Source organism: Peromyscus eremicus, chromosome 7, assembly GCF_949786415.1.
Source record: "Peromyscus eremicus chromosome 7, PerEre_H2_v1, whole genome shotgun sequence".
Lineage (NCBI taxonomy): Eukaryota > Metazoa > Chordata > Mammalia > Rodentia > Cricetidae > Peromyscus > Peromyscus eremicus.
Window position 1 is genome coordinate 104413184 of NC_081422.1, and position 14644 is coordinate 104427827.

The 14644-nt window shown below is 49.8% G+C and overlaps 1 protein-coding gene and 1 long non-coding RNA gene across 3 annotated transcripts in view; one reads left to right on the top strand and one right to left on the bottom strand.

Annotated features, from left to right (window-relative positions):
- Positions 1-14644, top strand: part of Ccdc12 (coiled-coil domain containing 12) — a 56352-nt gene that overhangs the window by 20977 nt on the left and 20731 nt on the right. The window contains exon 2 of the mRNA XM_059268758.1: positions 14478-14545. Within this exon, the coding sequence (XP_059124741.1) occupies positions 14478-14545 (68 nt within the window). The remainder of the gene's footprint in view (positions 1-14477; positions 14546-14644) is intronic.
- LOC131915465 (uncharacterized) lies at positions 4868-7547 on the bottom strand. Of its 2 annotated transcripts, XR_009380337.1 has the most exons (3): positions 7462-7547; positions 5837-5962; positions 4868-5031 (listed from the first exon to the last, which is right to left on the bottom strand). It is a non-coding gene; the product is annotated as an uncharacterized LOC131915465 (long non-coding RNA). The 2 variants fall into 2 exon arrangements; XR_009380336.1 differs by lacking the exon at positions 7462-7547 and having other exon boundaries at positions 5837-6131.

A 14644-nucleotide genomic window follows, 5' to 3' on the forward strand; every position in this document is an offset into this window, starting at 1 on the left:
TCCTTGACTGCTCCAGCTCCAAGGGCAGCAAGAAGTTCACCTTGGTTCCTGCCTGCCTTCAGATGACAAGACTCAGGCACATGGGTTTGGAGTTGACTGGACTGAGATTTTTCTTAAGGAAAAGCAGACTTGCCTTTTGGACAAGTGCAGTGCTTATTTAAAAGTCTCAGGCTGAAGTGACTGAAGGGCTGTAGCCAGCCTGAGCATGGCAAACGTGGCACTGGCAGGTCTGACTCTCCGCCATCCCCTTCCCTGCTAAACCGTTAGATTACATTCCTACAGCTAGACATCAAGGTCTAGTCTCTTATTTGGCCACTTCCTCCTCCTGAGGCTGAGTAGCAAAGTCCAGCTATCAAAGTATTGAAGTCCAGCAATCGAAAGCCCCTTTTTGGCTGCCCTAATTATAATCTGTCCAATCCAAATTAACCAAGTCATCCCAACATAGGGTTTCCCCTTTTGCCTTTTTAAACTGCCGTTTGCCTATGAACCACGTCTGTCTCCTCTCTATCCAGAGGCAGTCCTTTGTCCCTCCAGGACAAATATCCTTTCTCTCTCCCTTGTTCCCTCCCCCTTCTCCCTCATCCTCTGTCTCCTGTCTTTGTCTCTTATTCCCTCCCTCTGTCCCTCTGGGGCAAATAAGTCACCTTTGTGCTGAGAACTTGGTCTTGGTGTGTCCTGTGCAGACTCTGGTCTTTTCAGTGAGGGCAAGCAGGATGAACTTCAGGGGGTGATCATGAAGCCAGACAGTGGGATTGCCACAGTCTTACACAGGTGTGGGCTAGTGGAGCTTTGTCAGTGGTCCATGGGGAATAAAACTGGGGGTTTTAGTTTGTGCTAGGCGTTGAAGAAGATGGAAGCATGCTGTGGACGCCAAGAGCCTTAATGTTCTAGCTGTGGTGTTGGCTGGTGGGGTGGGGTGTAACTGCTCATGTGTGAGGTTAGAGGTCAACCTATTTTAAGAATCAGTTCTCTCCTTCATGGGATCTTAGGCTTGAACTCAGATCATCAGATTGGTATGGCAAGTTCCTTTTACCCCGTGAGCCATCTCGCCCTGTTTTTCTGTTTGTTTTGTTTTGAGACAGAGTCTCTTGTAGCTGAAGATGACCTTCAGTTCTTACGTTTGATTTTCTTGTTTTTTTTTTTTAAAAAAAAAGATTGATTGATTGATTTATTTATTTATTTTTTATGCATACAGTATCATGTCGGCGTGTATGGGTGTGCATGCCTGCAGGCCAGAAGAGGGCACCAGATCTCATTATAGATGGTTCTGAGCTATCATGTGGTTGCTGGGAATTGAACTCAGGACCTCTGGAAGAGCCGTCAGTACTCTTAACCTCTGAGCCACCTCTCCAGCCGAATCTTTAATTCTTGATGTTCCCACTTCTGCCTATTTCTGAGATTACGGGCATGTGCCATTCATATCTGGTTTATGTGGTACTTGGTATCAAACCCAGGGCTTCTTCCTTGCTAGTAGCACTCTGCCAACTGATCTACATCCTGGGTTTTTTTTTAAGTATTATTCAGAAGGGGACTTGTGCCACGTCATGCGTGTGGAGGTGCAGAGGACAACTTGTGCAGGTGTCTTTACTGTATATATCCTTTTATGCACCCTATTTCAACAGTTGATTCTGTCTGGGTCATAGATGCTGTTGAGGTTGTTGCCTCTGTTGCCTGATGAGTGAAAGCTTTTGGCACCTGTCAGGAACTGTCTGGGAGGACCCAGAAATGGTATAAACAAGCAGGGCTGGCTTGGATGTGTGGGCGGTACCTGGGCATCCTCTGCAGGGCCGGGAGGTTGCTGGGTCCTTGCTTATTATTTGCATAGGCTCCCAGGATGGTGAGAACTGGAGAGATGGACCTCCCCTCCCTCCTTGCTCAGCCTCTGAGTCCCAGCCACCAGCTGGGGCTTGTGGTGGAAGGGAAGCCCTTGTGCTCTCCATGCCTGGCCTAGGAATCAGCTTATGTCACCAGGAGCAGATATTCTGGATGGCTACACCAGCCCCACCCTGACCAGCTGACTCTTGCTGGTGACCCCGGCTGTCTACCATGAAGTAGGGGAAGAGGTCCCAGGCACCTTCTCTATTGCCACATGAAGCTGTCACACAATCCAGAAGTCTTACAACTTGCAGCCTCCTCAGGGCTTTGCGATTGGCTTACTAGCACTCGGGCTGAGAGTAGATGAGGAAGTCCTGGCAGTTAGGAGCTCTGTTCTACAGCAGAGGCAGCCTTTCCCCTCCAAAATAAAGAGGAAGTGAGGTCAGGTGAGAAGGGGAGGAAATGACCTCATTGTTTAGCATCAGTTAGCATCATAGCTGAAAATTTTAGCCCTGTGTAATGGAGGTGTTCATGCTAATTTAGGAGACCAGGCCTGTAATGTGGCTGCTGGGTCTGCTGCTGTATATAGTCTAGGTTACAAAGGGATGCGGGAATATGCAGGCCTCAGCCAGCCCTCTCTCCCTAGCGATGCTAGGGGTGGGGGTGCTGTTGAACTTGTAAAAGGTCCTAAGACACTGACTAGGCTTTTTGGGGCCTGTGCACCAGCCGTGGCCAGGAAGCAGTTTAGGGTTAGTATGGTCAAGATAGCCCCTTGTAGCTGGATTTCTTGATTGCTTTTGTTTTTTGGTAAACTGTTTCCACAGCAGAATTAAAGTGGAAAAATGTTACACACAGTTGTGTTGGGCAGCTCTAGCCTATCAAGTCTTTAGCCATTTGTGAGCATGGTTGCCATTGGTGGCAACCTAGGCTCTGTAGTGTGGGGCTCAGCTGTGCCCTCACGTTCTTATGTCTGTTTCAGTGAGCAGCTGGCCTGCTGGACTGTGCCCAGCAGGCTGAACGATGCCAGAGTTCCAATTTTCCGTTGTGAGAAGCACTGTTCTGAACACCTACTTCTGCGTGAATTTCTAGTTATTTCTGATTTTCAGAATCAGAGTTTCTGGTCCAGAAATGGTCTTATCTTTTGGTAGTTGGCTTGTATCTCTCTGGAATGGCATCAAAAGAGCTCTCAACCCAGTGACATGTCATGAGTGTTTTTGAGTCTAATAGAGAGGCTAGGCATGTGGATTTCTGTGAGTTCAAGGCCACCTTGGTCTATATTGAGAGTTCTAGGTCAGTCAGGGATATCTCTATCTATACATACATACATACATACATACATACATACATACATGGGAAAGAGAGAGAGACCCAGACTCTAGTAGACTAGCTCTGTGTGCCACGTCAGGGCAGAAATTGGGCCAGAACAAGGAGTAGGCGTTCAGAGGGGAACAGCCAAGGCTTGAAGGCCACCCTCCCACTGGGGTCCTGTGTGACTCTGGATGAGTTACTTAATTACACTATGCCTCTGATTTGCTCATCCGCGAAAACAGAAAGGAATGCTGACCTTATAAAATGTGGTTATTGGATAATTGGTTAGTTGGTTAATTGGATAGAATTGATTACATTCAGAGCACAGTTTTTTGTTTAGTTTATTCAGAGCTAGGAATTGAACCCAGGGCCTCATTCATGCTAGGCAAATGCTCTGCCACCAAACTATACTCCTAGCACCATTGATTACATTCAGTAATGTCAGTGTTACTCAATGACATAGGTTGCCGACATACTGTTGTCACTCATAAGTAGTAAAGACGAGACAGAAATGAATGTTTGCATCCAACTCTTGGTAGAGCTCACCTCCTAATCACTAGAACCAAGTGTGATACCGTCTTTTTTTATTGAACAAACCTACGTAGGTTTTATCTCTCCTGCTCTCTCCAGAAGTGAGCATGATTGAGTTGGGGTATGGCTTGGTTGGTAGAGTGCCTGCCTAGCTTTCACAGAGCCCTAGGTTCACTCTCCAGTAAGGCTTAAAACCAGGCGTGGTAGTACAGGCCTGTAATCCTAGCACTCAGAAAGTAGAGACAGACAAAAGCAGGGGGACCAGAAAGAAGTTCAAGGTCACTCAGCTACATAATGAGCTCTAGACCACCCTGGGATACGTGAGACCCTGTCTCAAGGCTAGGCAAGTCAGTCAGTAAAGTGTTTGCCATGCAAGCATGGGGAACAAAGTTTTATCCCCACATCCATGGAAAAGTCAGCATGGTTGAAAAAAAAAAAAAAAATTGCAAGGCCGGGCAGTGGTGGCGCACGCCTTTAACCCCAGCACTTGGGAGGCAGAAACAAGCGGATCTCTGTGAATTCAAGACCAACCTAGTCTACAGAGCAAGTTCTAGGATAGCCAGGGTTACACAGAAAAACCCTGTCTCGACCCCTGCCCCCCCTCAAAAAAAAAGCCAGTGTGGTAGCACACCCTTGAATTCTGGCATCAAAGAAGCAGAAACAGGAGGTCCCTGGGGCTCACTGGTCAGTAGTCTAGCTTAGTTGATGAGTCCCAGGTCAACAGAAAACAGACAGTATCCCTGAGAAAAGCATCCAAGGCTGTCTTCTGGCCTTCACACACACTGCACACACATATGTGCATACAAACATACACATGAAGATAATTTTTTTAGAAACAGGAAAGTTTAGTTTTGCATGAGAGTAGGAGAGTTTTTGGGTGGGAGCATAGAGTAGATGAAATGAAGGAGCAGATGTGTATGGTGGAAAGACCTAATGGGTAGACAGACACTTAGAAGCAGTCCCTTGCTGTGCTCTGCTCAGTGGGGTCGGTGGGAGGCCTGACAGACTGAGTAGTTGGGCATCTCCAAGCCTCAGCTCTCCATTGAGACTAGTGCAGGGCAGTTCTGGGAGGCTGAGACAAAGGGATGCAAGAAAAGCTCCATCAGTGCTGGCCCCATCCTTCCCCAGTGGTACACACACACACACACACACACACACACACACACACACACACACGCACGCACGCGCGCGTCCCAAAACAAACAAAAGAGTATATTGTTTAAGCCATGACAAGTGTAAATGAGTTTCCATTTCTAGGACCAGGGTGCTAAATACTTAAGTCTGTTGTGGTTCCAGTAATTCAGCTGGCTGTCAGCTTTCTTGGGTTTTCATGAGTTGGGGTGTTGGTCAGGTGGGAATGAGAGAACAGCTGATTCCCTAGGAAGAATGCCAGAGTCAGGTATGAGCCTGGCCCACCACTGTTGGACAGCAGGATTTGAACCTTGCCCAGATGCCAGTAAATATAGTAAACATTCCCATAATAGGCATCAGGGAGCAGAAGGGTTGCACTGGACAGTGGACTCAGCTTCTCTTACTTAAGTATCAGGTATTCCTGCTGAAGTGCCACCAGGGCACTTGTCCCAAAGAAGTCCTGCAGTTTGCTTATAACCCCACCACGGGTGAGGATTGATGACAGGACTTGCCTGCCCCCTGCCCAGTCGGAGTCTGTGGTCCAGACTTCCTGTATACCTCAGGGCTTCCTATAAGAGAACCCAGGTGGACGTTTGGAGCCTCTCCGAGTGCCAGACTGCCCAGATGAACCGGTCTAGTCTGGCTCTCCTCCGTAAAGGGAAGGGGGACTGTGGGTTTGCCATGTCCTCTGCTTAACCTTCCAGTTTGTTACTTCCTGCTGCTGCTGCTGCTGCTGCTGCTGCTGCTGCTGCTGCTGCTGGTGAGAGTGAAGCCCTGGGCACTGGGAGGGAGCTGTGCCCACTCAGCTGTACCAGTTGTTCCCTGGTCTGCCCTTCCTCTGCCCCCTTCCACTCATCCTTTAACAGGCAAGACAAGTGAGGTATACTTTGGAGACCCTCCCAGCCATCTAGAGAGCCACTACCCCCTTGCCATGCTGTTGATACCATCCCTTCCCCTCCTGGGGCCACATTCCCCACCCCCACCCCCGCCCTCCGAGAATCCAAAGAGTTCTGGATTTTTCTCCAGAAAGCTGTACCTTCTAAAACCTGACCTGTGTGCGTGTGTGGTCGTTGGCCCTGGAGTCCAGTCAGGTACCCCAGTTAAGAATCCCCATCGCACTGAATCTCTGTGCGTGCTTGTCCTTTTTCTCCTTGGCTCTCAGCTTGCAGTGCGGTTCCTAGCACCCGGGATCTGGTCAGTGTTTGTGGAGGAGTTACCTGCCACCTCCCTGCATGTCCAGTTGCACTTCTGGCAAGAACCAGAGCTGACTTGGCCCGAGGCCAGCTCCCTGTGTTCCTCCAACACACATCGGATACCAGTGATCCCAGGCCCAAAGGCCATGTGATTGCTAGCAGGAGCTGCATTGGCCCTGCATGCTGCTGCCTTGGTGTCAGTGGACTGCAGGGCTAGTCCTGCCTTTCCTCTACGACCAGGGGCTCTTTTTTACTGCTGAGGACGTTTGAGCAAGCATGGACCCTCTGCTGCTGCACACATCAGGTCCAGTCTGCCTGAAAGCTGCCCCACCCTTTCTCGGTCCCCTCAGCACTACCACCTCCTTTGTCCACGGCACCTTGGCACCTTCGTTTTCCCAGTGAGTCATTAGCGGTCTCAGCCGCTGCCTCCTCAGTCTCTCCTCAGCCTGTCCTACCTGACTCCCGACCTAGTTCCAGCTCTTATCCTGGGCCTTATCTTGGCTTCCTCGCTGCTCTCCCAGCTGCCAGCCAGGCACTTTGTTCTTTCTTTTTCTCTTTTCACCAGCCTCTGGAGACTAGCTGTACCCACAGGGTAGCTGTGGCTCCTGCTGTGACCCATCTCTGGCCTGCTGATCCCCAGCATAGCATGCCATGCCACACTCTGAGCTCTCAGTGAGGGGCCAGAGGATCCATGTCTATGCCTGGTGCCCATATAGAGGCTGGAAGAGGGTGCCCGATCCCCTAGAAGTGGAGTTATGGATAGTTTTGAGCCACCGGGTGGATGCTGGGAATTGAAGCCAGGTCCTATAGAAGAACAGCCAGTGCTCTCAACTGCTGAAGCATCTCTCTAACCCCCTCCAAGGCATCATCTAACATATCTTCTCATGGCCTGGATGAAGTAGGTATGTCTTCTCTGCTCAGAGGTTTGCTGAGAGCATCACAGAAGACCCATGGGAATGAAAGCCCACTGTGAGCTCTGTAGATGCAAGCAGTCAGGTTCTGTAGCCCTGTGCTCTTTCTACAGTCCTCTCCTCCCTGCCCTTCGGGAGCTGCGCCACCCACCCAAGCTGCAGGTTTTTTTCTTTCTCCCTCATCATTTCCTTCTTGTAATAATGATGACGTGTCACCATGATTGTCCTTGTTTTCATAGATGAGGAAACCAAGGCCAGACCTTCCCAAGGCTGCACAGTCAGTGTGAAACAGCCTGATTTTCCACTCGGTTGTAAGCTAGAGCACACGTGCTCTACCAGGGGCAGGTGTCAGCCCTGTGGGTACAAACTGGTAAGACAAGTGTCTTCCCAAGAACTCACAGGCTGGTGTCAGAGTTGACCCTCAGACAGAGCTCCTAGCAGCAGTTGGCATTTGGGGGCCCCGGGAGAGGAGCACTACAGCTCAGTGGAGTCAGTCTGCCTCGAAAGGTCAGAACCTCTGTTGTGATCACCCCTGTTCTCTCCCACCAGTCTCTGGGCAATAAAGAGCATACAGTTTCTGGTCCCAAGCATGGTGGTGTTCAGTCCAGGGCTTATCATTCCATCTTCAGAGTGAGTCAGACTCCAGTGGCTGCCCTACCCCACTAAATACCCTTATAACACAGCTCCAAGGGCCACCACACCCAACAGGAAGTCCCTCCACCCCATTATGAGGTGGCCCTGGCTCTGGGGACAGGCAACAGGGTGCTGTTGTGGGACCTACCAGGTTTGTCCAGCATTGTCAGCCTCTTCCTGCCCCTGCCTTGGGCACTGCGTGACCATCTGCCACTCTGAGCTGGAGCAGCAGGGGTTCAAGCTCTTAGGGGACCGTAGTGTTCAGTGTGTTTGTTTTCATGGGGAGGGGAGGGTTGTGAGGCCTTGTTTGCTAATGTCTTTCCGTTTTTATTTACTTATTTATTATGGGGTGGGTTGGGGGTTGGGGTGTGCATGCCAACACATGTATGTAGAGGTCAGAGGACAACTTGCAGGAGTTTGTTCTCTCCTTCCACCAAGGATCAAACTCAGGACATCAGGCTTGACCAGAAGTACCTTTACCCACTAAGCCATGTTGCTAGCCCAAGGCCTTGTCTTTTTGACTGATACACAGAGGGCTGGTTGCCGTGGAAATCTAGTGGGTCCCATGGAAATCTAGTGGGCTGATGAGGCGTGTGTGCCTGTACATTGAGAAATGGTCTGCACTGTGAGCTCTTGCTGGTCTCCAGCTGCTTTGGAAATGGGGTAAGGGTGATGAGACACTCCATCAGCAGCTGGCATCCCTCCCTCCTAGCCTTACCTCTCCGCCCTAACTCCCTTCTGGAAGTAAAAGCCTCAGGCTTCGAAGAGCTGAGTTCTTGGGACATCTCAGGATGACCTTGTTCTTGACCACTCAGCTCAGCTCCTTCATCTTGGGTGCACTTGGCCCTGAACACAGGCCCCAGCTCTCCCTTTAACCTTAACCACCCTTTACACTCAGAGCCACAAGTAGCAGCCGGTCGGGCCAAGTCCAGGCTGGGAGTGGAGCTCTCTTCTGACTCTGGTGTCTTCTTTCCACAAGTGCCATCACGTCACAGGGGCAGCACTAGAGGAAGGTCCTGTCACCCCCTCCTGACTTCCTTCTGTCCCAGCAGTGACACAGCCTACTGGCCATGACGGTTTTGCCAAGCAGTTACCACTTCCAGGAATGCTCTCGTTAACTGCTTGGTACCCTGCCCCATGAGACATCTAGAATGGAGTTGAAGGGTTACCTCCCTCTCTGACAGCACCTTGCCAGTTCCCCCATGTACAGAACCCTCAGCAAAGCCTTCCTTACCAGGTCTGTCTTTGAGTACACTGAGGCTCCTCAAAGGTGTAACCCCTTTTTCCTTTATCCACGAGCCCAAGACAAACCCAGCACACACAGAGGACTGGGGGTACAGAGATGGACTCTGTCTTAAATTTGGGGGAAGGAACAGCAAGGACAAAGGTAGTCTCTCCTCTCTTTTCCTCTCTCCTGTGTGTCTGGTTGAGGATTGAACTTGGGGTAGTGGCTCTGCATTCAGACAGCAGTGTGGATGTAGCAGCAGTGCTCAGCTAATGCAGGCTCTTTCCAGGAAGAGAGAACGAGCAAACCCACTGTTAAACACAAGTGTGAAGAGTCAGGTAGAGGCCTACCCAAGCTCAATAAAGCTCTTGCTGTCTGATGTAGAGAAAAGAAGTCAGAGCAGGGTGGCGGAAGCCTGTAATCCCCCCACTCGGGGTTACACTCGAGCTAAATATCCACACTCGGTTAGTTGGCGCCCGCTCCCCGAGACAGAGACCGACAGAACATAGTTACCGACATATTTGACCCTGACTGCCACAGGTCTCACAGATGCTAAGGGGGATTATAAGCTACTTTGTGCCAGCAAATTCAGTAATCTAAATGAACTGTGTGGTTGGTTTTGTTTGTTTTTGAATTGAGGAGAAATAGCAGCTGAGGAGAGGGGTCACTCAGTAAATCGCTTGCACAAGCACAAAGACCTGAGTTCGATCCCCAGAACCTTTGTGAAAAGCCAGACCTGGGCCAGCAACATGGCTCCATGGTAAAGTCCGTTGCCACCAAGCCTTATGACCCATATGGTACAAGAAAAGAAGAGATTCCCAAAAGGTTTCTTCCATGTATGCGTGCACCCAATAAATAAATGTAATTAGTACTGATAAATGAAACTAAAAAGCCAGGCATGGTCTGTGTGCCCATAATCTCAGTGCTGAGGAAGCAAAGGCAGTTGGCTACTTGGGCTCGCTGGCTAGCTAGCCTGGCATAGTTGGCAGCAAGTCCCAGGCTGCTGAGAGATGTGTTCCAATAAAACAAGATTGACGAGGCTGCCAAAATGACTCAGTGGTTAAGAGCACTTGCTGTTCTTCTAGAGGATCCGGGTTTGATTCCTAGCAGCCACGTGGTGGCTCACAACCATCTACAACTCCATTTCCTGGGGATCTGAAGTCCTCTTCTGACTTCTGCCTACATGGTATGCCTGCATACCCTGGGCCACCCAATCTACACACTAAATAAATAAATACTAAAACAAAAACCCAAGGTGGATGACCTGTGAGCAGTGATACCCAGGGTTGACCTCTGGCTTCCACATGTGTACACAAATTCATGTGCACTCACACACACATACACAAATACACACACACAAAAAAATTTTTTTAGAATTGAACATCCTGACAGTCTAATCCAAAACTATACAAACTTGACACATGGTAAAGAATGATGGTAGGAAAATATTAAAATGCTTTTTTTTTTTTGTAATTAAGTTTTCCTAAGAGCAGAAACATTTAATAAAAACATTCTGGTTCATAACCTAGGGTAGTGTTGAACCCAGGGCTGGGTGTTTCCAACACCATTAGCACTTGTGATGATGGCATGAACAGGGCAAAGTGTACCCTCTGTGTGCTCAGAACCAAGGCCACAGTGAAGTCCCTCCACACAGTACAGGTGAACACTGCCAGAGACACCATGAATTCATAGTGCATTTAATTTTGAATTACTTCTTAGTTATTGTGTATTTGCTAAATTTTTCATGGTCCCCACATTTGGTTATGTGACCCCATTAAGAAAGCAGATTTGCTGGGTGGTGGTGGCGCTCGTGAGGCAGAGGCAGGCGGATCTCTCTGAATTCAAGGCTAGCCTGGTCTACAGAGTGAGTTCCAGGACAGGCTCCAAAGCTACACAGAGAAACCCTGTCTTGAAAAAAACAAAACAAAACAAAACAGAAAAAGAAACTGGATTCTAGAGGAGAGGGTTGTTTGGCTAGTGAGGATGAAGGAGAATGGCTGGGGACTTAGTTGTAAGAACCTGAGAGGGAGCAAGAATGGAGAAGAGAAGGGTTGAAGAGATAGCTCAGTAGTTAAGAACACTTGCTGCTCTTCCAGAAGATCAGGGTTCAATTCCCAGTACCGACATGGCTGCTTACAACTGTCTGAAACTCCAGTTCTAGGGGATCCAGTGCCCTCTTCTGGCTTCTGTAGGCATCAGGCACATACGTGATACACAGACATGCATGCAGGCAAACACACACATGGGATGGGACTGGGCTAGAAAGATGTCTCAGCAGTTAAGAGCACTTGTTTTTTTTTTTTTTTTTTTTTTTTTAAAGATTTATTTATTTATTAGGTATACAGCATGTATGACTTCAGGCCAGAAGAGGGCACCAGATGTCATTACAGATGGTTGTGAGCCACCATGTGGTTGCTGGGAATTGAACTCAGGACCTCTGGAAGAGCAGTCAGTGCTCTTAACCTCTGAGCCATCTCTCCAGCCCCAAGAGCACTTGTTCTTGCAGAGACCCTGGTTCGATTCCTAGTACCCACATGGCTGCTCACAACCATCCATAACTCCAGTTCCAGGGGGATGTGACTCCCTCTTCTGACCTCCATGAGCACTAGGCATGCATATGTTGCACAGAAATACATGCAAGCAAGACCTCATAAAATAAATCTCAAGGGGAAAAAAACAGAATGGAAAATGGGGCTTGGGAAGGAGAAGACAGGCAGAGAAACTTGGGAAGAGTGTGGGGCCCAGGGTTAGGACACTGAGCTTGATTTAGGGGGTCATCATAGTATCTCTGGGTGGGAGACCCTAGGCCTCCTGTCTTGCTGGGTGTCTACTGGTGCCTTGGCCTGGGCTTGGCTGGCTGTGGCTGGATCTGTACATGTGACCATGCCTGAACTGTGTGGGGAGACAGGAAAGGTGGCTGAGGTCAGAGTCCTTTTTAGAAACTCAGTACTGCTCTTGATAGGCTGCTTCTCATCTTGGCAAGAGCCCTGGGCCAGGTTCTGTGATCTTGGGCATCTCTTCTCAGTTTTCCTTTCTCTGATAGCCATTTCTGAATTCTCTGTGTGCCCCCCACCCTTGGAACTCCTGTGACACCTCTAGTTCTGAGCTCATCCGAGTCTAGGCCGGGGAGGGGGGAATTCTCGGCACCTGGCAGGGAGTCGGGTAGAGTAGGGCAGCAATGCCTGTGACCTAAGCCAGGATTGGCCCGAAGCAATCATTCTCCTTAGGAATGCTTGCTGTCCCACCAGAGAGTCACTCTTGACGGGAGGTCAGAGTCCACCTCATCCCCCCCCCGTTCATTTGTTCACCCATTCCTGTGACCACGTGTGTCTGTCCTCGGCCTGTGCTCTGCTCTACTCAGCATCCCAGACAGGGGTCTTAGCTGGTTGTCTGTGGACCACTGCTGCACCTGCTCACCAGATGGCTAGGAGGTTTTAAAATGTCACTTGGATACGTGGCTGTTTTCTCACTTGTTAATGAGTAACTCGGCCCTTGCCAAGGCACTTGAGTTTTGTGGGGCTCTTGGAGGTGGCGGCGGCAGCCTGTCTCTGGTTTAACCTTGCTCTTGGTTAGGAAGGAGTGTGGTGTGGGCAAAGCACTCCTCTCAGAGGTGGAGCCTTCCTACACAGATGGCGCCCTCTTCTGTCCGTTACAAGAACCCTTCCAGAAAGAAGTGGGATTTGCTGTTGGTAGGGAGCTCTTTATTAGAATATCTGCACACTTTTAGCCCCAGCACTCAGGTGACTGAGGCAGGTGGATCTTGATGAGTTTGAGGCCAGCCTGCTCTACATAGCGAGCTCCAGGCCAGCCAGGGCTCCATAGTGAGACCTTGTCACAAAAACAAAAAAGAAAGAAAGAATATCTACACCTCTGGTAGCTTTGTAGGCAAGCCTTTAGTCAGGGAGGGAGCCCATGTCAGCTCATCTTGAGGCCCCGTCCTACCCTGTGAGCCACTCAGAGAATGCTAGTTTGTTCTCCAGCCCGAACCTCTCTCCGTTCTTTAGACCACACACTGTCTTTGCTCAAGTTCTAACCTGGGAATGCCTTTGCCGTCCTGTCTCTCTGTCCTAGGAAACCAGATCCCCCCCCCCCCCAGTAATCATGTTGTTTGTCTCATTTTGTTCCTACTGCCTCATCCCCATGAGACCGAGCTGCTTGGGTTGAGGACAGAAGGTGTCTTGATGTGTTCTATTATGGAAGGCTTTCAGTGAGCCAGACCACATAGGTCATATGGCCAAGGAATGGCAGGTCTGTCATTGCCCCGGATCTCCAGGGTGAGCACTGGTAGACAGTAACATGAAGCAGATGTCACCCCAGAGGGAGGCAGCTGTCAGTGGTGTACAGGACTTCTAGGAGAGGAACTGCAGGCAGCTACTTAAAATCTAATGTCCGCTCCGGCATATTCTCAGCCATCACAGCAGGTTGCAAGTAGAAGCTTCCAGGTTTCTTCTCAGAACACCACTCCAGCAGAGTTCATTGCCAGTAACAAAGTGAGTTTGACATCTTCTCGAGGGCTAGCCTTGGCATGCCGGCCTTCATCCTGGGCCTTGGGTCAAGCCCTGGGCCTGTGGCATGGATCCATACATTTGATTCTGTCCATATGTACATGCGCCTGTGGTCAGTGTGTCCACAGGGCAGCTAGTCCAACCACAATGATGCTGGGAGGTTAGGAACCTGGGGGTACTTCCTTCTGCAGTAGGCAGAAGTGGCCCTGGTGGTGCCCTTAAGTTGTGGTTCTCCGGGTACCTGGAGATAAACGTCTTACATAAACAGGGGGCGGGCAGATTTAAGGGCTGGTAAGATGGTTCAGTGGGTCAAGGTGCTTGCCACCAAGCCTGGCAACATGAGTTTAGTCCCTGGAGCCTACATGGTAGAGGGAGAGAACCAATTCCTGAAAATTATCCTAACCTCTTCAGACTCCTGGAAATTGTCCTCTGACCTCCATGTGCTCTGTGGCATGTATGTGCAACACACACACACACACACACACACACACACACACACAATGTAAGAAATTTTTTAAGAACCAGATTTAGAAGAGAAATTTCCCATAGACCTGTTAAATGAGTTCTCTTTGCCTCCATCTTCTTTAGTACATCACAGACCCAGGCAGTGAGTCTTGTCCAAGCCTGGTCCAAGTTAGCTTACTTCTGCAAGGATCTGAATGGGTCTTTCTGAAGAGGTCTATGGGCTGGAAAGAATACCAAGAGCCTGAGTTCTTACCCTGTCCTAGTTGTTGGTGACCATCTTTCCCCATCTCCCTCCAGCCCAACACATGGCTCCATCCATCTCCATGAAGGTGGCTGGTGACCATCCAACCCTGACCAGCTCCATCCTTGCCATCTAAGACCTTCCAGCTCTTCCTGCTTGTTGTCAAGGACAACCTTGTGCCTGGGACTGGGCTGGGATCATGGAGGGCTTTTTTATTGTTGTTTTTTAATTTCGTTTTATTCTGAGGCAAGGTCTCTCTGTAGTCCTGGTTATCTTGGGACTCACTATGTAGACTAGGCTGGCCTTGATCTCACAGTTCTGCCTGCTTCTGCCTCCCGAGTGCTGGAAGGGTTGTGGAGTTTTAAGTTCTGCCTGGGGAGGGAGCGGAGAAGAGCGAGGCTCTTGTATCTCCTCCTCAGTTACCTGGCCCTGATTGTCCTCTCCTAATCAGCTCCTCAGGTGACCTGAACCACAGTAGGAGTGTTCACCTGAGCAGTGGTTTTCTCTCTTTCCTTACAGGACAGGGAAGATGGGGAGCCACAGACCAAGCAGCTCAGAGAAGAGGAAGAAGAAGATGGGAAGCACAGGTAGTGCCCCTGTGGGTTCTGGCCATGCCACACTGCCCTCTGCTCCCCACCCGAATTTTCCCAGGCTGCGTTCAGGGCTGGACATTGTTCATGTGGCTG